The sequence below is a fragment of the Hippocampus bargibanti genome, linkage group LG22, assembly GCF_051943395.1.
Source record: "Hippocampus bargibanti isolate YZ-2025 linkage group LG22, ASM5194339v1, whole genome shotgun sequence".
NCBI lineage: Eukaryota > Metazoa > Chordata > Actinopteri > Syngnathiformes > Syngnathidae > Hippocampus > Hippocampus bargibanti.
This window is the reverse complement of record NC_142755.1, coordinates 7722041-7741058: the sequence shown is the minus strand read 5'-3', so window position 1 is coordinate 7741058 and position 19018 is coordinate 7722041. Positions and strand designations below refer to the sequence as shown.

Genomic DNA, 19018 nt, shown 5'->3' with positions numbered 1-19018 from the left:
CTCAGAATAAAAGTCAATTTGCCAGGTGCGTACGCAATGTTACTGCTAGCTAGCCTGCACGCTGCTCATTAGCTTGCACGCTTGCTTTCTGCTGCCTCTCGCGGAAGTATATTGATGCTAACGTTAGCATGGAGCTTGTCACAGTGCCACTGACATTCGAGTGTTTCATCGATGCTATTGTTTCATTGCAAATTAGAAGCTGTTTTCTCCACAAAGGCGAATCCTTCGGTCCATCCAACCTGATTTTTTTGTGACTCGTTTGCTGATTCAAAAGGGGGCGTTTACCTGTTTCGACATCAACGGCACCGAAGTCAGGATCATCCAATCAAAAGTGCGCTTTCCGCCAACATGAGCCGAAACAGGAAACGAACAGCAAAAAAGCGAGAATACATAGTTTTATCTGATAATTTTACTCGGAAAAAGTCAGAAATCTGCCGATCGGCGGAAAATTCTGATCCCTACGAATACCTCGTCATCACAGCGAAGACACTCGACCCGAGATGATCATGTCGCTCCATTATGTGACCCCAGGAGGGTCGTGGGCGTGCAAGAGCAGCCCCTCCCCCCCGCTGGTTGCCAGCCAATTGTGGGCCACACAGAAAAACAGTCAACATCTCTTCATATTTATTCTTTTTTAAAATTCCATTTTTAAGTCCGGACAATAAAAAAAACCCAACAGGCTACATTTTTTACATGTATTCTTGCTTCCGTTTTCTATCAAATGAGCAGTCGGCGGCCTTTGTGTCAATGACAAAAATAGAAAGGCAAGATTTTTTCGTCAAACAAAAATATTGAGCAATTTTCCATTTGGCGAAAGAAATGGCCAAATCAATCCCGACGTTTTTGTTCAACGGTGGTTTTGTCTGAATCCGTCTCTTTTTGAGCCGGAAAGCGTCCTCACACGTCTGTCAGCATGTCGGCGGCGCGCTCGCGGTTAGCGGCGCGCAGATCGGCCTCACGCAAGTCGTCGACGCCGTCGTCTGCGTCGCCACACTGGGACTTATCGTCCCCGTCGGCTGCCAAGTTCCGCTGGCTGAAGTCGAGCAGCTGTGCTTGCTCCTCGCCGTCCGTCTCGCGGTGGTAAAAGTAGTTGAAGTTGGAGACGATGACGGGCACGGGCAGCGCGATGGTCAGCACGCCGGCGATGGCGCACAGCGAGCCCACGATTTTGCCGCCGATGGTGACAGGGTACATGTCGCCGTAGCCCACCGTGGTCATGGAGACCACCGCCCACCAGAAGGCGTCGGGGATGCTGGTGAAGTAGGACTCCTTCTCCTCCGCCTCGGCGAAGTAGACGGCGCTGGAGAAGAGGATGACGCCGATGAAGAGGAAGAAGATGAGCAGGCCCAGCTCCCGCATGCTGGCCTTGAGGGTCTGGCCGAGGATCTGCAGACCTTTGGAGTGGCGCGACAGCTTGAAGATGCGAAAGACCCGGACCAGACGGATCACCCTGAGGATGGCCAGCGACGTGGCCTGTTCGCCGGCGTCCGAGTCGTCGGCCAGCTCGGTTCCCAGCGTGATGAAGTAGGGGATGATGGCCACCACGTCAATGGAGTTCATCATGTTGCGGAAGAAGGCCGTCTTGCTGGGGCAGGCGAAGAAGCGCACCAGGAGCTCAAAGGAGAACCAGATGATGCACAGGGTCTCCACCATGAAGAAAGGGTCGGCCAGGATGTCGGCGCGGTGGGCGGCCGTGCCGTTGCCCGCCGCCGCCGCCAGCCTCCGGCGCCGCTCGCCCGCGTCCTCCTTCAGCTCGGGCAGCGTCTCCAGGCAGAAGATGACGATGGAGATGAGAATGACCGCGACGGACACGATGGCGATGCCCCGCGCCGGGCCCGAGCTCTCGGGGTGCTCAAAGAGCAGCCAGATCTGCCGCTGGAACTCCTCGTCGGGCAAGGGCCGCTCCTCCTCGCCAATGAAGCCCTCGTCCTCGCGAAACTTCTCCGTGGCCTCGGCGCCCAGTTGGTAAAATTGGATCTCCTCGGAGAACATGTCCAGGGGCACGTTGACGGGCCGCCTCAGCCGGCCGCCCGACTGGTAGTAGTAGAGGATGGCGTCGAAGCTGGGCCGGTTGCGGTCCAAGAAGTACTCGTTGCGCAGCGGGTCAAAGTAGCGCATCCTCTTCTCGGGGCTCCCCAGGAGCGTGTCGGGGAAGCGGGCCAAAGTCTGGAGGCGCGTCTCGAAGCGAAGCCCCGACACGTTGATGACCACCCGTTCGCAGCAGACGTCGCGCTCGTCCTCCCGCGGGTGGCCGCTCTCGTCTGCGTTGTCGGTCAACACCACCGTCATCCTGACGGGTGAAGGGGGAGGGGGGAGGGCGCCGACCGGGAAGCGCGAGCGGCGGGCCCCTACTGAGCCTCCTTCGCCGCCGTCACCTCCGTCCCGTCATGGCTGCTGGACGCGCTCGTCTTTCGGCAGGATGAAATATTCATGGCGCCGCGCGCCGTCGTCCGGGTGTCGCTTTCCCGCTCCCGCCAGCTAATAACGAACGAGCCGCGCGTCGCCCGCTGGCGCCCGCGCCGCGGCATCGGCGCCCCCTCGTCGTCCTGGGACGGCAGCGGGGGGAGACCGCCGGGCAAGGACAATAACAACAAGACCCTTTAGCGGAGCTTGGCTCCGGGCAGCCTCAGCGGAAGCATACTGGGCCGGCGAGGACGGCCAAGGGGAGGGGGAGGTGGCGGCGGTGGGGGGTTTCGTCGCAATGCAGACATGTTTTCTGTGCCGTGGAGAGAGAGGGTGAGGGGGAAAGAAAGAGAGAGGGAGAGAGATGGAGGGACGGAGAGGGAGGGAGGAAGGAAGAAAGAGAGAGTGAGGGAGCGAGAGAGCTAGAGATAGAGCTAAAGAGAGAGAAATAGGCAAGAGAGGAGGGGCGGACAAGAGGCGGGGACGCAAGAGACAACGGGAAAAAGAGAGAGAGAGCGAGGAAGAGGTGAGAAAAGAGCCAAAGACACTGAATGAGAGAGAGAAAAAAATCCACGGTACAAAGAAAGAGAGAGACGGGGGTAGCGGGGCGCAAGAGACCAAGAAACGGAAAATCTCCCTCGACAGGAAAACACCAGAAAAAGCTTCCCCCGCTTCTCGCCAGCATCCCCGTGTTGCCATGGCAATGGCAAACTCGCAACGCAGATGAGCGCGTCCGCGCTTCACCCACGTGGCCTATCTGCCGTCGTGAGCCTTTGCCCTCGGACGACTTTTTAAGCTAACAACAACGCGTCAAACGCCCCACGTGTGTGCGCCCGAGCGGACGCGCTTGAGGAAAAACAACAATTACGACATTCGATAATCATTGTAATAATCAATTTCAGTTATAAGCACCTTTCAAAACTCTTAAGGTCACTTTACAGTCACAGGACAAGTTTTTCTGTGGGTGAGCCGCGGCAGCCACACGCGCCAGCGTTCACTCAACCCGGAATAACTCAAATGAATAAAAAGCTAGCTAGCTAATCGATAGCCAGGCCGTCTCAGGAGGGGAAAGCAGTGCACCACTAACACTGTGTACAGTGAGGATGGGGCCCTGCTGACCTCGATTCGAGACGTCGTGAACCGGTGGGCAGAGTACTTCGAAGACCTCCTCAACTCCACCGACACGCCTTCCTTGGAGGAAGCAGTGTCTGGGGACTCCGAGGTGGGCTCTCCGATCTCTGTGGCCGAAGTCACCGAGGTGGTTCAAAAGCTCCTCGGTGGCAAGGCCCCGGGGGTGGATGAGATCCGAGCGGAGTTCCTAAAGGCTCTGGATGTTGCGGGGCTGTCCAGGCTGACACGCCTCTGCAACGTTGCGTGGCCGTCGGGGAGAGCGCCTCTGGATTGGCAGACCGGGGTGGTGGTCCCACCCCAGAGGGTGTGTTCCAAACTACAGAGGGATCACACTCCTCAGCCTCCCTGGAAAGGTCTATTCAGGGGTTCTAGAGGGGCGGGTCCGTCGGAAAGTCGAGCCTCAGATTGAGGAGGAACAATGAGGTTTTCGTCCAGGCCGCGGAACAGTGGACCTGCGGGGTCCTCGAGGGTGCGTGGGAAGTCGCCCAACCAGTCTACATGTTTTTGACCGTGTCCCTCGTGGAGTTCTGTGGAGGGTGCTTCAGGAGTAGTAGTCCTGATACGGGCCGTTCAGTCCCTCTATGACCGATGTCTAGAGTCTGGTTCGCATTGCCGGCAATAAGTCGGAATCGTTTCCAGTGAGGGTTGGGCTTCGCCAAGGATGCCGTTTGTCACCGATTCTGTTCATAAATAACCTTTATGGACAGAAATTCTCGGTGGTTTGCGTTTTAGTGGCCTCTCTGCTTTTTGCAGATGATGTGGTACTGTTGGGGCCTTCAAGTGGAGCTCTCCAACTCTCGCTTGAGCGTTTCGCAGCCGAATGCCAATTGATAGCCAACCAGCTAGCTATATAGCTAATAGATAGCTAATAGACAGCCAGCCAACTAGCTAGCTAATAGAATTAAACGGACATGACAAAGTTTTTTTCTAATCAATCATCAAAGGAGCAACGCTGGCTTCTAAAGTCTCTCCCAAAGCCATCAATAATAATAATAATAATAACACATTTCATTTCTAAGCGCCTTTCAAAACTCTCAAGCACACTTTACAGTTATGGGATTTTTTTTTTTGTGCAGGTGAGCAGCGGCAGCCATTCACACTACCCGGAAGTAACACAGCAGCAAAGTTATGAAAGGAAGAGTAAAGAAAGAAGTAGAAAACCCTTCACGTCAATGGATGCTCCAGCTTCGTATTTACTTTCAATATTTAGTTGTAGTCGACGTGCACATGCCACCATGACGCCCCTGATCCACTGCTGAAAAGGATGCTTTGATCCTTTCTTCTTCAAATGGATTTTGTAATTAGCTTCGAGTTGTCGACTAATTGCACGTGTAGCCGAATGCAAAGAATGCGTGTTGTGATGCGTAGAAAATGTCAGCTTGTTCCCACACGCTCCAATGACGTTGAGATCAGCAGCTGTGGCGAGGCGAGGACCCCCTCGGACCCCCCATTCATAAAGGCACGCACGGGATGCTTATAAAGCGGACCGCCTCAATCGCCGCCACTATTTTTAGCACGTGCGGAAAAAGCAATTTGTCCTTCAAGAGTGCACGTGACCTCTTGTTGGCGGCGCGGCAATTTGCTATGAACACACCACGTAAACGCGGTAAATTAACGGCACGAGGCGAGATGCGCCACAGCCCGATCGAAGTCGGCGGATGTTTGTTTGGGAACGACTTGCTATGTTAAGCGAGCTGACACTAAAGACAAACTAAAGACAAATGTTGAGTGGGGGCAGCAGGCGTCCCCACGTCAAATACAGTGATACCTTGGCTTACCAACTTAATTGGTTCCCAGACAGTGTGTAAGGCGAATAGTGTGTATCCCAAAAAATAATTTCCCATGGGAAACCATTAAAATGAGAATAATCCGTTCCCAAGTCCCCATAAAACATCATTTTCTACTTTCCTAAGCCTTAAAACTACACAAAATATACCTTATTTTACGAATAATAAATGTGTGATGGTATTATAATTAAAGAAATAGACTGTACGGTATAATAAAGTCGTTTTATTTACCTTTGTGATGGTCGTTAATGGAATGGAGTGTCCGCTTTCCTCAGCATTAAACACTTGATGAGGAATGTAGCCTTCTTTTTTCACCATCTTAAGGAATGATCCCTTCTCGGTGCTTTCTCTGCGATCATTTTACCTTGTTCCTCATCAAATGTGTTCTGTTTAGCTGGGTTGATAGCTTTTTCCATCAAGTGTACAGATGGCTTGTGCGGGTTATTTGTGGAGCCTGATTGATGGGAATTTTAATCTTGCAGCCTACACTCTGCCTTTGAACTATCAAAGTTGAAACGAGTCCAAATTTCACTGTTTTCTATCCATTTTCTCACTTTCTCTCTCTGTCGTCTGCCTGTCTCTTTAATGTTTAAACCACCTCCCCTCACTGCTGCGTTCTTGACCAATCACGTGGCTTTAACCGAAGACTGGGGGTGGGGAATAGAGAGTAAAAAAATGTCGGCAGCCATTTTCTTTTTTGGAGAATGCCTTCACTCTGTCTGTCTGTAACCCCCCCACCCCTCACTGCTGCGTTCTTGACCAATCACGTGGCTTTAACCGACGACTGGGGGCGGAGAATAGAGGACCAAAACAAGCCGGCTGCCATTTTCTTTTAGGAGAACTGGCTAGTTCGCGAACGATACATCACTCATTGTGGCAGCTCCGTGTGTATCCCGAAAAATAGTTTGTATGCCAAGGTAAAATGTTCATTAATTTAACATTTGTAAACCGAAAAGTTTGTAAGCCAAGGGGTTCGTAAACCGAGGTATCACTGTATTCACGTGCCGCCCCCCCCCTCTTCATTTGCATGAGAGGGGAAAGAAAACGGCAAAAGATGACTCCGCCTCCGACACGCGAGCGGCGCCATGGCGAGGGAAAGGCACACGGCAAAAGTCAGCCGTGCGGGAAACAACCGCGACAAGACGAGCGGGGGGCAAATATCGCGACCGCAATGCCACAAGTCGCCATCGGCAACCGACGATGCATGCAGTTAGCGTACAGTCAGTGAAAATGCAGGCTAGTAATGTTGTCGTTGATGTCCAGTGGGCGTACGCGAGTGCCCGTGGATGAAATCCTCCCGAGGGCCTACAATGAAAGGACGGGGGGGAGAGTGGGGGTGACGATCAGGTCTTGTGAGGAGCGCAGGCTGCCGATTGGCTCTCGCTCCGGCGCTCCCGTTTTCCACTCGAGCGCTCATCCGGCACACTGGCGGAAGGAAGGCACGTGCTAAGCTCGCAGGCTTCCCTCCCTCGCTTGCTTTTGTTTTGATGTTTCTTACTGTGCAAGTGAAGACTATCGGGCAGAAGGGGGCGCCGTCCAAAGACTCGCCGTGACTCGAAGGGACGACACGTTTAGCGAGCGCCCTTTTAATAAATAATAATAATAATAATAATAATAATAATAACACATTTCATTTCTAAGCGGCTTTCAAAACTCTCAAGGTTACATTACAGTCACAAGATCAGTTTTTCAGCGGGTGAGCAGCGGCAGCACATGCGCCAGCGTTCACTAAACCCAGAATAAGTCAAATACATAGAAAGTTAGCTAGCTATCTGGCCAGCTAATAGATAACTAATCGATAGCTAGCTAGCTAGTTAGCTAATATATAGCAAATAGACAGCTAGCTAGTTAGATAGCTAATATATAGCAAATATATAGCTAGCTAGGTAGCAGCTCAATAATAATAATAATAATTAAAAAAAAAAAAAAATAATAATAATAATAATAATTATTATTATTATTATGAGATTCTTTTGAGATTCTGGAAAGGCGCTTAGAAATGAAATTTATAATAATAATAAAATAATAATAATAATAATAATAATAATAATATTATTATTATAATTATTATAATAAATTTCATTTCTAAGCACATTTCCAGAATCTCAAGGTTATTTTACAGTCACAGGATCAGTTTTTCTGTGGGTGAGCAGCGGCAGCCACATGCGCCAGTGTTCACTCAACCAGAATAACTTAAATAGAGAGAAAGCTAGCTATCTATTAGATAACTAATCGATAGCTAGCTAACTAGTTAAATAGCTAATATATAGCAAATAGATAGCTAGCTAGGTAGCCAGCTAGATAGCCAGCTATATAGCCAGATAGCTGGCGCATGTGGCTGCCGCTGCTCAACGAAAGAAAAAATATCCTGTGACTGTAAAGTGTCCTTGAGAGTTTTGAAAGGCGCTTAGAAATGAAACGTATTATTCTCATCATTATTATCGCTCAAGTGATGGTTCATCCCCACACCTCATGATGACTAACTAGCATTTTTTGGGGGGGGGCTGAAAATGAATCAAAATATTGACTTTGCTTCAAACAAAATTCAAATAAAAGCATCCTTCAGCCTACATGTCAACCTTTTTTTTTTTTTGTTGCTTTTTGCACTCAATCTGCGACATGAAGCGAGCGCTTCGCGTGAGGTGTGCCCCCCCCACCCCCAACTGCCGCGGATGACTCACATGATTGTGCGGCGACTGTCAGCAGTTAATGGTTGCCACGGCGATCATCTTCGTTTCATCCTCAGCTCCCACGTCCACGGGCCCAACTGCCAAACAACAAGCACAAATGTGAGGAGCATTCCAAAGATGGCTGACGACGGCGACGACTTGGCCGTACCAAAACTTCTGATAAGGGAGGTTCTTCATCGGCTCGCTTCCCGCCTTGTTGACGTCAATCCTATTTGAAAAGAAACAAAGTTTACTTGAGAATATTGTTTACTTGAGGGTGGGAGATTTTTAGCTCAATGATGTCATGTGATTAAAACAGGGATGAGAATGACAAATGAGAAAAAAGCCTGGGGGGCACGTATGTATGTGTGTTTATATATATGTTTATATCTATAGATATATATATATATATATATATATATATATATATATATATGTATATATATCACACACACTGTATATAAAAATGTGATTTCAACAAAATGTCGGAATGTATTATTTAAAATAATACTCACCATGAATATGAATGCTTTTCTATTCCTCATGATTGGTAAAAATCCAGCCAAAGTATCGGAATAAAAGTCAGCATGCCGGCTACATACCCAAGGTTGCTGCTAGCTCGCCTGCACGCTGCTCATGAGCTTGCACGCTTGCTTTCGGCTGCCTCTCACAGAAGTAGATTGATGCTAACGTTAGCATGGAGCTTGTCATAGTGCCAGACATTCGACCGTTTTATCGATGGTATTGTTTCATTGCAAATTAGAACCTGTTCTCTCAACAAAGGCGAATCCTGCTGACCTTTCAAGTTGATTTTTTTTGACTGGTGCGCTTATTAACAAGGGGGTGTTCACCTGTTTTGCCATCAAGGGCACCTAAGTCAAGATCATCCAATCAAAATGGCGCTTTCCGCCAACACAGGAAATAAACCGCGAAAAAGCAAGAATACATATTGAGTTTAATCTGGTCATTTTGGTTTGAAAATGTCGGAAATCCGCAGATCGGCGGAAAATTCTCATCCCTGTTAAAATGTCGGCTCAGCGTCAGTCAAACCAGGTCGGTCGGGATTGGCCGAGCCCGCTATTCGTCCAAATACGCTTGCGTCCGACGACAAGCCAGGCAAAAGCAACATTCTTCAAATGACGTCACAGTGAACGCGTGATTTCTGACCGGACCTGAACACACCGCCTGTCAGCCCGAATTAAAGGCGTCACGGGTCAGCTTGCCCCGGAGCCCCCAAACACACTCGCGCGCATGCGCGGCCCACACGCGTCTCGCGCGCTATGCAAAAAGGTCCTCTCGGTCGCCTCCTTTATGTGCGGCTGCTTTTTGCCCGTGGGCCACGACGACTCACGTCGCTGTCGCGCGGGCGATGTCAGAGGGGCGTGCGGGCGGGGGTAGTGTTGGTTAATCAGAGGGGTGGACGTCGATCGCTGCCGCATTAGACGAGGAAAGGGGATAAATATAGCATCCATGCTTTGTTTTCTTAATCCGAGCGCTGGGCAAAGAAAGTAACCTTTTAAATAGGTCACCAAGCGAGCGAGTGCGCACGTGCGTCCAGTGCAAGTTTGGACGAGGGAGCGCATTTGAGGTCGGTCGCTCCGAAAGGGCGAGCGTGGACAAAGTCCAAGTCCGCGGATGAGGACGAATTCCTCCAGCCAGGATATTGATTGCAGGCGCACGGCCCCCTTTTGCTTTTTTTCCTTCCGCTCAATCGATGGATGTTTGGTGAGCGAAAACGGCAAAAGATCAGCGGGAAGGAGGGAGTCGGGCGTACGTGGCGGGGGATGGTGAGGGGGGCGGAGCCACAGCCTTCCTCCGGCGTCTCGGCATTCCGGTCCCACTCGTGCCGGCGCTCGGTCCCCGGCGCGTCTCCTCGGCGCTCCCGGGATGCCGGCGGGCCGCGTCAACAAGTGCGCGTGAGGAGCGAGCCAGCCTGCCGGCCGTCGGCGCGGCGCGGCGCCCATGGAAGTTGCTTTGGTCAACCTGCAGGAGAACGGAGGCGCCGGCAACGCCGTGGAGCAGCAGCAACCGCAAGTCCGCTCGGCGCTCATGGACGACTTGGGGAAAGAAGCGAACGCTCCCCTCCAGCATCAGCATCAGCCTCTTCATCCTCACCCGCCTCTTCCTCCCGCCTGGAAGATCAACGACATGAACAGCGCGCTGAGCTGCAGCGAGAACGCCATGGACGCGCTGCTGCGCGCAGACCACAGCCCGCATGTTTTTGACGAGGAGCTCCTGGACCTGGACTTGGACTCGGACAGCAACGAGCGGGTGCTCATCAACATCGCCGGGCTGCGTTACGAGACGCAGCTGGGCACGCTCAACCAGTTCCCCGACACGCTGCTGGGCGACCCGGCCAAGAGGATCAAGTACTTCGACCCGCTGCGCAACGAGTACTTCTTTGACCGGAACCGGCCCAGCTTCGACGGCATCCTTTACTTCTACCAGTCGGGCGGCAAAATCCGAAGGCCCGTCAACGTGTCCATCGACGTCTTTGCCGACGAGATCCGCTTCTACCAGCTGGGCGAGGAGGCCATGGAACGCTTCCGCGAGGACGAGGGCTTCATCAAGGAAGAGGAGAAGCCGCTGCCGCGAAACGAGTTCCAGAAGCAGGTGGGTGTAGCGGGACGCGGGCGGCTGGGGCGGGTCGTTGATTTTTCTGGCCGCTCGTCAGGTGTGGCTCATCTTCGAGTACCCGGAGAGCTCCAGCCCGGCGCGCGGCATCGCCATCGTGTCCGTGCTGGTCATCACCATCTCCATCATCACCTTCTGCCTGGAGACGCTGCCCGAGTTCCGGGATGAGCGCGAGCTGCCGGCCGGCGGGCCGGCAGGCAATGGCACGACGGCGGCGGCCCGTCGCCCCTCGCTGACCTTCAGCGACCCCTTCTTCATCATCGAGACCACCTGCGTCATCTGGTTCACCTTTGAGCTCTTTGTTCGCTTCTTCGCCTGCCCCAGCAAATCCGAGTTCTCCAAGACGGTGATGAACATCATCGACATCATGTCTATCATGCCCTACTTCATCACGCTGGGCACCGAGCTGGCCGAGCAGGGTCAGGAGCATCCCAACGGCCAGCAGGCCATGTCGCTGGCCATCCTCAGGGTGATCCGCCTGGTCCGGGTCTTTCGCATCTTCAAGCTGTCGCGCCACTCCAAGGGTCTGCAGATCCTGGGCCAGACCCTCAAGGCCAGCATGCGGGAGCTGGGCCTGCTCATCTTCTTCCTCTTCATCGGCGTCATCCTCTTCTCCAGCGCCGTCTACTTCGCCGAGGCCGACGAGCCCGAGTCGCACTTCTCCAGCATCCCCGACGCTTTCTGGTGGGCGGTGGTCACCATGACCACGGTGGGCTACGGCGACATGCGCCCTGTCACCGTGGGCGGCAAAATCGTGGGCTCGCTGTGCGCCATCGCCGGCGTGCTGACCATCGCGCTGCCCGTGCCCGTCATCGTCTCCAACTTCAACTACTTTTACCACCGCGAGACCGACCAGGACCAATCCTCGCTCAAGGATGAGCCGGCGGCCGCTGAGGCCAAGGTCGCCGCTGGCCCCGAGGGGGCCAAAGAGCCGGCGGCGGGGGCGCCCAAGGGCCAGGCCAAGGCCAACACTGGCCTGGACCTGAAAAGCTCGCTCTACGCCTTCTGCCTGGACACGCGGGAAACCGACTTGTAGAGACAACAAAACCTCCACTTCCTCACCCCTTACTTGCCCACCCCCCCCCCCCCCCCCGGACGTGGGATCCGGTCGTCGGGACTCACGCCAGGTCAGTGCACGCCTCTCCATCGCGCTATTTGGGAATCGGCGGGTGGGAAAGTAGCCGCCGCCGCGTCCTCCTGACACAAAACCGACCGGGCGTTTGAGGTTTGGACAATACTCAGGTTGCACCCCCCCCCCCCCCCAAATTCCATTGCCTACAAATCACCCCACAACATGGCCGCTGCCTCTTCTGTGGGACACGGCCATCGACCACTCCCCCCACTCCTCCATCGCCGACCTGTACTGGCAGCGCCTTGATCGCCCGAGGTTACGTGGACGCCAGGGGGTGCAGCATCTGGACGCGGCCGCGTCTTTGATTACTTTCATGTCAACTCGCGCAGTAATTGCAGCGTTGCCACAGCAACCACTTGCGTGGGCGTGCGGTTGCCGCTTTCACACTCCCGAACGCACGGCGCGATGGCACAGATGGATTCACGCCGTCATCCTCATCGCAAGAGGGCGGCGTCACGTGGCCGGCGGCCGGCAACCTCTCGAGTCGCTTTGATGGCAACGCACGCCGTGCAAACAGGATGGCCTGGCACGGCACCAACGTGCGGCGTCGGAGATTAGAAAACTTGAAAAGATCTCGTCAAAGCCGTCGAGCGATGTACGCCTGCTTCGGCCGCCAACGCTAAAACTGCCTTTAATCCCTCACTTTATTTCCCTAATCTCCGCCGTGCGCACGCCATCCGTACAAACACACGAAAACAGGGGCACGCGCGCCCACAAAACCAACCGCAAATCGCCAAGGGTGCGCACGCACGTGCGGGCGACGACTTGTGCGGTGGGAGTAAGCGGAAACCGGAGGAGACCGCGTCCGCTTTCCTTGTGCGACTCGTCAGGCGCTCTCATCGGGGTTGGCGAAGCGGCGCCCGCGAGCAGGATGTTACATAACGCGCGCGCCAAGCTCACAAAGATGGCGGCGAAGACGATGGGCAAAGGAACGCCGTTTGATGGCGTCCTCTCCGTGTGACGTCGTGGCTTGGTAATGATGTCACCAAGCCACGACCCACAAGGCCACTCTTATGTAAGTGAGTCCGGCGGCACTCAGCGGAGCACACGCACCAACAAATGACCACGCACGGAGCAATCAAGCGCCCGCCCCCGTCCGTACATCACGCAAACATCACACGCGCGCACACAAAAACACAAACCACACGCATGTGGGTGTGCGGGAACAGGCCTTTTTGCGCGTGCGCGCAGGCACATTCACACGCATGCACGCACACCTGACGACGCGCAGGCAAACGGGGGTTTTGAGGGGGCGGGTCAGTTATGGTGTATAATTAGCGAATGTCACGTGGGCCGACGACGGCCGCTGGCACGCGGCGACGAACGCGAGCGCTCAGGCATCAACTCAGATAACGTCCACGCCACCGCGTCCCGCTTTTCCGCTTCCCTGATCGTCTTCTTCCCTCTTCTTCTTTTCCTTTCGGCTTTTCCCCTCAGGGGTCGCCACAGCGAATCAATGTCCTCCACCTACCCCGGTTTTGTGCATCCTCTTCTCTCACACCAGCTACCTTCATGACCTCTATAACCACATCCATAAACCTCCTCTTGGGTCTTCCTCTCGGTCTCCTGCCTGGAAGTTCAAGGCTCAGCATCCTTCTCCCGATATAGTCGCTCTCTCTCCTCTGGACACGTCCAAACCATCTCAGTCTGACTTTCTCTCCAAAGCCTCGAACATGAGCTGTCCCTCGAATGTACTCCTTCCTGATCCTTTCCAACCTGGTCACTCCCAAAGAAAACCTCAACATCTTCACCTTTGCTACCTCCAGCTCTGCTTCCTATCTTTTCTTCAGTGGCGCTGTCTCCAGTCCAAACATCATGGATGCTCTCACCACAGTTTTATACACTTTTCCTTTCATCCTAGCTGAAACCCTCCTATCACACATCACACCTGGCATTTTTCTCCAGCCGCTCCAGCCTGCCTGGACACGCTTCTTCACCTCTTTTCCACACTCTCCATTGCTCTGGACAGTTGACCCCAAGTATGTAAAATCCTCCACCTTCTTTATCTCTTCTCCCTGTAGCATCACTCTTGCACTTGGATCCCTCTCATTCACACACGTGTATTCCATCTTGCTGCGACTGATCTTCATTCCTCTCCTTTCCAGGGCATATCTCCACATCTCTAGCTTCTCCGCCACCTGTTCTCGCTACAGATCACAATGTCATCATCTGCAAACATCATGGTCCAAGGGGATTCTTGTCTAACATCGTCTGTCAGCCTGTCCATCACCATAGCAAACAAGAAGGGGCTCAGAGCTGACCCTGGTGGAGTCCCACCTCCACCTTGAATTCCTCAGTCATACCGACAGCGCACCTCACAACTGTCTTACAGTCATGATACATGTCTTGCACCACTCTGACATACTTTTCCGTCACTCCAGACTTCCTCATGCAATGCCACAGCTCTTCTCTGGACACCCTGTCGTACGCTTTCTCCAGATCTACAAAGACACAATGCAATTCCTCCTGACCTTCTCTGTACTTCTCTATCAGCATTCTTAAAGCAAACATCTGTCGTACTCTTTTTTGGCATGAAGCCATACTGCTGCTCACAAATGTTCACTTCTGCTCTTAGTCTAGCTTCAACTACTCTTTGCCAGACTTTCATTGTATGGCTCATCAACTGTATTCCTCTGTAGTTAGTACAACTCTGCACATCTCCTTTGTTCTTAAAAATGGACACCAGTACACTTTGTCTCCATTCTTCAGGCATGTGTTCACCATCTAAGTTCTTGTTGAATAACCCAGTCAGGAACACCACCGCCACCTCTCCAAGATACTTCCATACCTCGATTGGTAAATCATCAGGCCGAGTGCATTGTGGCAGCTCCGTGTGTATCCCGAAAAAGTTTGTATGCCAAGGTAAAATGTTCATAAATTTAACGTTCATAAACGAAAAGTTTGTAAGCCAGGGGGTTCGTGAACCGAGGTATCACTGTATATGTTCACTCATTCTCCCGTTTGCGTGGCAGCAGAGGACATCGTGGAGGAGGGGTGGGGGGTGTTATTGGGCTTTTGAGGGAACTATTTAGGTCTTTGGACAGTGCTGGCGTGAAAGCCCAGGGGGGGAGGCGGCGGGCAGGTCAGGCTGGATTTGTCCCAGCGGGCCTTGCATATGCTGCGCAGGATTAAAGAGATCCCAAGTTAATGCCGTGGAGCGTGCAATCATTCATAACTGGCGCGGCAGGGCGGTGTGGGGGGGGGTGGACGGGGGTGGACGCCGCCATCTGCCGAAACGCTACGGATTAACTTCCTGGAAGACGCGCAGAGGGGCCAAAATAACAGGGACCAGACCGCTCAGCACTCCAGGACAGAGCGTCGACGCGAGCGGCGCGCTGTCCAGTAAAAGCGGCACGTGGGATCACGGGTGGGGAGCTACCGCGGTGGGGACGTAGTTTGGAGTCGCGCGCACATCGCGTGACAGAAAGCACTTCAATTCCAGGACGTACAACCAAGTGCCGTTCATTCCAAGGCCGTGGAGGGACGGAAGGCCCCAGAATGCCGATTATGAAAAAGGTCCAGTGGACATGAAGCAGAACGTACAGGGGTCAGGTCGCGTAAGGGACAGGAGTGAACGGGGGTGAACACAGGAGGCCTGCTGGGATGGCAGCGGCCTGCGGAACGCGATCCGATTCATAAAGTCAAAACCGCTATGTAGAATTGCTATCTAGCTCCCTGGCCGGCTATCTCGCTAGCTATCTATTAGCTATATAGCTAATAGCTGGCTGGCTACCTGTCTAGCTAGCTAACTATTAGCTATCTATTGGTTAGCTCGCTAGCTTTCTATCTATAACAACAAGTGCTTTTCAAAGCTCTCAAGGACACTTTACAGTCATAGACAACAATAGGTACTATAATAAATAATATACAATCACAAAATAAAATACAATTATAAATAGAAACAAGAGAAAGAGCTCCACAGAAAATGCAATTTTAAATAGGTGGCTTTTGATACAGGATATGAACCATACCTATCTGACCTTCTTGAATTTTTTATTCCCTCAGATCATCTTTCTCTCTCCACCTCTGTGTGCGCCCCCCGCCTATCTCAGCACAATGGGGGACAGAGCTTTCAGCTGCTCTGCCCCCAAACTCTGGAAATCACTTCCTCCCAACATTCGTAACATCGATTCTGAGTTACTTCTGGGTTGAGTGAATGCTGGCACGTGTGGCTGCCGCTGCTCACCCACAGAAAAAACGTATCCTGTGACTGTAAAGTGACCTTGAGAGTTTTGAAAGGCGCTTATAAATGAAATGTATTATTATTATTACGTTCAACATAGGTGCTACTTGTGCCTCCCCACAGAGCGGAGCACCTCGCAACCCCCACCCGCCGCACGACCCACCTCTTCCGGACCTGTGTGCCTTTCAGCCAATCGGAGGCCGGCGAGGAGGTGGAAGGGGAGACTCGCCGCGGCCGCCGTCTGAAACAAGAAGCAGATGGACCGACACCTTCTATTTTCTTTTGGGGTTTCTTTTCGAAAAGCCATACCACGTCGGACGACGGCATGAAGATTTCCGCGCCCCTGCTGCATACGGCGACACCCGGGATTTTCAGACTCTTTCTATGCCGCGTGGCCTCCTCCTTTGCACTTCCCGAATCCCACACGTCAATATCCCGAAAGGTGCTGCTCAAAAACAGAGACAGAGAGAGAAAAACATTTTCACAAGAAAAGCGTGCGTTTGATTCATCTGACTTGCCCTTCTTGTCGCTGTTTCTGTTTGTCTTTGGTGTGCATGCTCTCCCTGGTTAATGTGAGACGGACGCCAAACGCATGTTTGGGCGCACCACTCCAGTCCCATGCGGTCGCTCCCTTTAATTAACGACACCTCCCTCCAACCCGCTTAACGACGCTGCCAAATAGGTGCGAAAAAGCCAAACGTTGTTGGTGTCTGCGCGCGCGCCCCGTGTTCAAATGTTTGTCGATCGAATAAAATCAGCGCCTCGTCCGCCCGTCGTTCTCTGTGCAGTTGCTCGAGAAAAATGAATAAAAACCTCTTTTTGAATAGTTTAAAGAACGGTGTTGTAAAGCAATATTTTGCTGCAGCGCCTATTCGTTCGTCCTAACTCCGCTGCGCTCTCGCGGGTTTTTTTTTCTACTGAAGGAGTCTTTCTCCGAGAAGAACATTGTTTTTGGAACTCTCTTTTTTTAGCAAGATTATTACAAACCAACATGGCCCGATTCCTAGAAGCAGAATGCTCCATGAGCTGTTCAAAGCCAGTGTGTTTGATTTTATTCTGCTTTGTTTGCAGTGTTGTTTCTTTTACTTTGTTTCTTTGCACATTTGCATGCCATTAATTAAAAAAAAAAAAAAAAAAAACGTTTTTTTTCCCCCTAAAAAAAAATCACTTCAAACGGAAGTAGCGAGGGATCACTGTACATCATTCACTCGTGCGGTGGGTTAGCGTTAGCAGCCTTGTGAGACGAGATAATTTGCAGAACAGAAGTGGGTATATGTGGAGTTGTAGTTTTGGCGTAATTCATGTATTTTATCAGGTTTTCATGACCTAACTACGTATAAAATGTCAATACTTTTGGCCGCGACCGAATTTATGACAGCGCCTCTTCAAAGTCTGGATAAAAATCCCAATATTGTGATTCTGTGCCAAGATTTGAATAATCTCTTTGTTACTAAACCCGATCTCAAAGTACCAACTGATGAACTCGTCCATTTCAGCAAGACCGTACCTGTCAGCTACGGAAGAACATTAGGCTGCTACACCACCGCACGACCGAATGATGATCTCAAACTCCGATTTTTTTTTTTTTAAACATTTAAATCTAGTAAACTTGTGACTTTAAATCTAGCAAATTTGAAAGTTTGAAATGTGCACCTTTTTTTTGTCAGAATAATACCCCATCTGTAAAAAAAAAAAAAAATTTCAACCTGGCCCTAATGCTCTTCTGTACTAAAAAGCTTAACTTGTAAGGGAGAACATGAAACAAAAATGAGGAAATTACCATTTTATTCTTTACTCTGGTCAAACCTCTGCAGATGGAAGACATTGATTTGCTGTGGTGACCCCTGAGGGGAAAAGAAGAAGAATCAAGGATTTTTAGGGGATTTACAAGGAAACCCCACCCTTGCTTACATTTTTTTGGTGAAAACATTTTTTTCCGGAACCAATGGACCACTATATATAAAATAGTGCGTACAAGTAGCGGGCACTGAGTCAAATCCTTATCATGAGTAAAAATCAACTGTAAATTGCACCCTTCTCTATTCCGTTGTAGTCAACTCAATCATACGTAACATATACAGTACTTAACAAAGAAAACTGAACTAAGTGTTTTGCTAAATTCAAAACTTGACTGCGTATTTTATCATCTTTTAAAATGGCGTCAACGACATACGGTCGAGTCAAATGGCGTCAATTTGGTGGAAACGGTTCCGATTCAAACGTTAAACGGCGTGGAAGAGTCCCAACTACATCTCCCAGCATGCTTTGCGCTAAGAAAGCAATGTCGGCCATCTTGAAAATAGCGGCGAAGAAAGATTGATGCGGTGAGCTCTTTTTTATGTTATTCTTTTCTTTATAATGACATGTATTGAAAACTATACAAATATCTGTGTCTTTTACATTTCCCCACTGCGCGTAGTTTCCTTTCCCGAGCGAATCGACTGATGACTGAATCCGCGGGGCACTCCGCGTACTCAGTGACCTTTCTCCCGCCACGAGCTCTCCAGAGCCTTTTGTTGGACGTAAAGTCAGCGTGGCTCCGGGTTGCGGCGCCTCACGTGAAGCTGCCGCCACCTGGCGCCAACTTGAAAGAATTGGAGCCCTGTCGGGCAGCTCACCTCCTTTCGAAGCACTTGAGCCCGGAGGGCACGTTTTCTGTTTGTTTGCTCGCGGCTTGCCTTCGCTCGTCTGGTCCTCGCGAGTCAACCAAGCCACGCCCACATTGTCACCTGACCGATCTTCGCGTCAGGTGAGACCCACGCCGCCATGTTGATCGCCAAATAAACGCCGGCAGCATGACCGGAGGTGTCTCTGGCCTCAACTAAAAACCGCATACCTGTCAACCTTGGCTAATAGCTGCCGATATAAATGATTACAATTACCGTATCAAAGTTGTAGTACGCCGTACATTATTTGAAATGATAAAAAAAAACGCTAACGCGAGCGGAAATGCAGTCTACCACGCATGCGCACAATATGCTTTCATAATCGACCGTACGCAGCGATAAAAAATATAGACATAAGATCCAGTATTACTTTTGCTCCCCTTATTAATGATTGCAATTCCCCTTATTAAGCG

General features: G+C 51.5%; 2 protein-coding genes and 1 long non-coding RNA gene across 11 annotated transcripts in view; 2 read left to right on the top strand and 1 right to left on the bottom strand.

The window, feature by feature from the left end:
* Positions 1–659: 659 nt before the first annotated feature.
* Positions 660–18646, bottom strand: LOC148881899 (potassium voltage-gated channel subfamily A member 1-like). 9 transcript variants are annotated; one of them, XR_016113778.1, is made up of 8 exons: positions 18558–18646; positions 17720–17783; positions 16249–16384; positions 16103–16180; positions 8160–8219; positions 8003–8088; positions 6820–6904; positions 2733–6746 (listed from the first exon to the last, which is right to left on the bottom strand). XR_016113778.1 is itself a non-coding variant. In XM_088989336.1 (7 exons), the coding sequence occupies exon 7, from the start codon at positions 2287–2289 to the stop codon at positions 898–900; it is 1392 nt and encodes a 463-aa protein (XP_088845462.1). In that variant the 5' UTR covers positions 2290–2716; positions 8003–8088; positions 8160–8219; positions 16103–16180; positions 16249–16384; positions 17720–17783; positions 18558–18640; the 3' UTR covers positions 660–897. The 9 variants fall into 9 exon arrangements, 5 of the variants coding, with proteins under 5 accessions (XP_088845462.1, XP_088845464.1, XP_088845463.1 ...); XM_088989336.1 differs by lacking the exons at positions 2733–6746; positions 6820–6904 and adding an exon at positions 660–2716 and having other exon boundaries at positions 18558–18640; XM_088989338.1 differs by lacking the exons at positions 2733–6746; positions 6820–6904 and adding an exon at positions 660–2716 and having other exon boundaries at positions 16114–16180; positions 18558–18640.
* On the top strand, positions 9949–16198 carry LOC148881900 (potassium voltage-gated channel subfamily A member 5). The gene is made up of 3 exons (XM_088989335.1): positions 9949–10603; positions 10665–11751; positions 16063–16198. Exons 1-2 carry the CDS (start codon positions 9953–9955, stop codon positions 11658–11660), a joined length of 1647 nt encoding a protein of 548 aa, XP_088845461.1. The 5' UTR covers positions 9949–9952; the 3' UTR covers positions 11661–11751; positions 16063–16198.
* The window catches only part of LOC148881898 (uncharacterized), a 2084-nt gene continuing 855 nt past the window's right edge, over positions 17790–19018 (top strand). The window contains exons 1-2 of the long non-coding RNA XR_016113782.1: positions 17790–18263; positions 18359–18688. This is a non-coding gene — a long non-coding RNA (uncharacterized LOC148881898). The remainder of the gene's footprint in view (positions 18264–18358; positions 18689–19018) is intronic.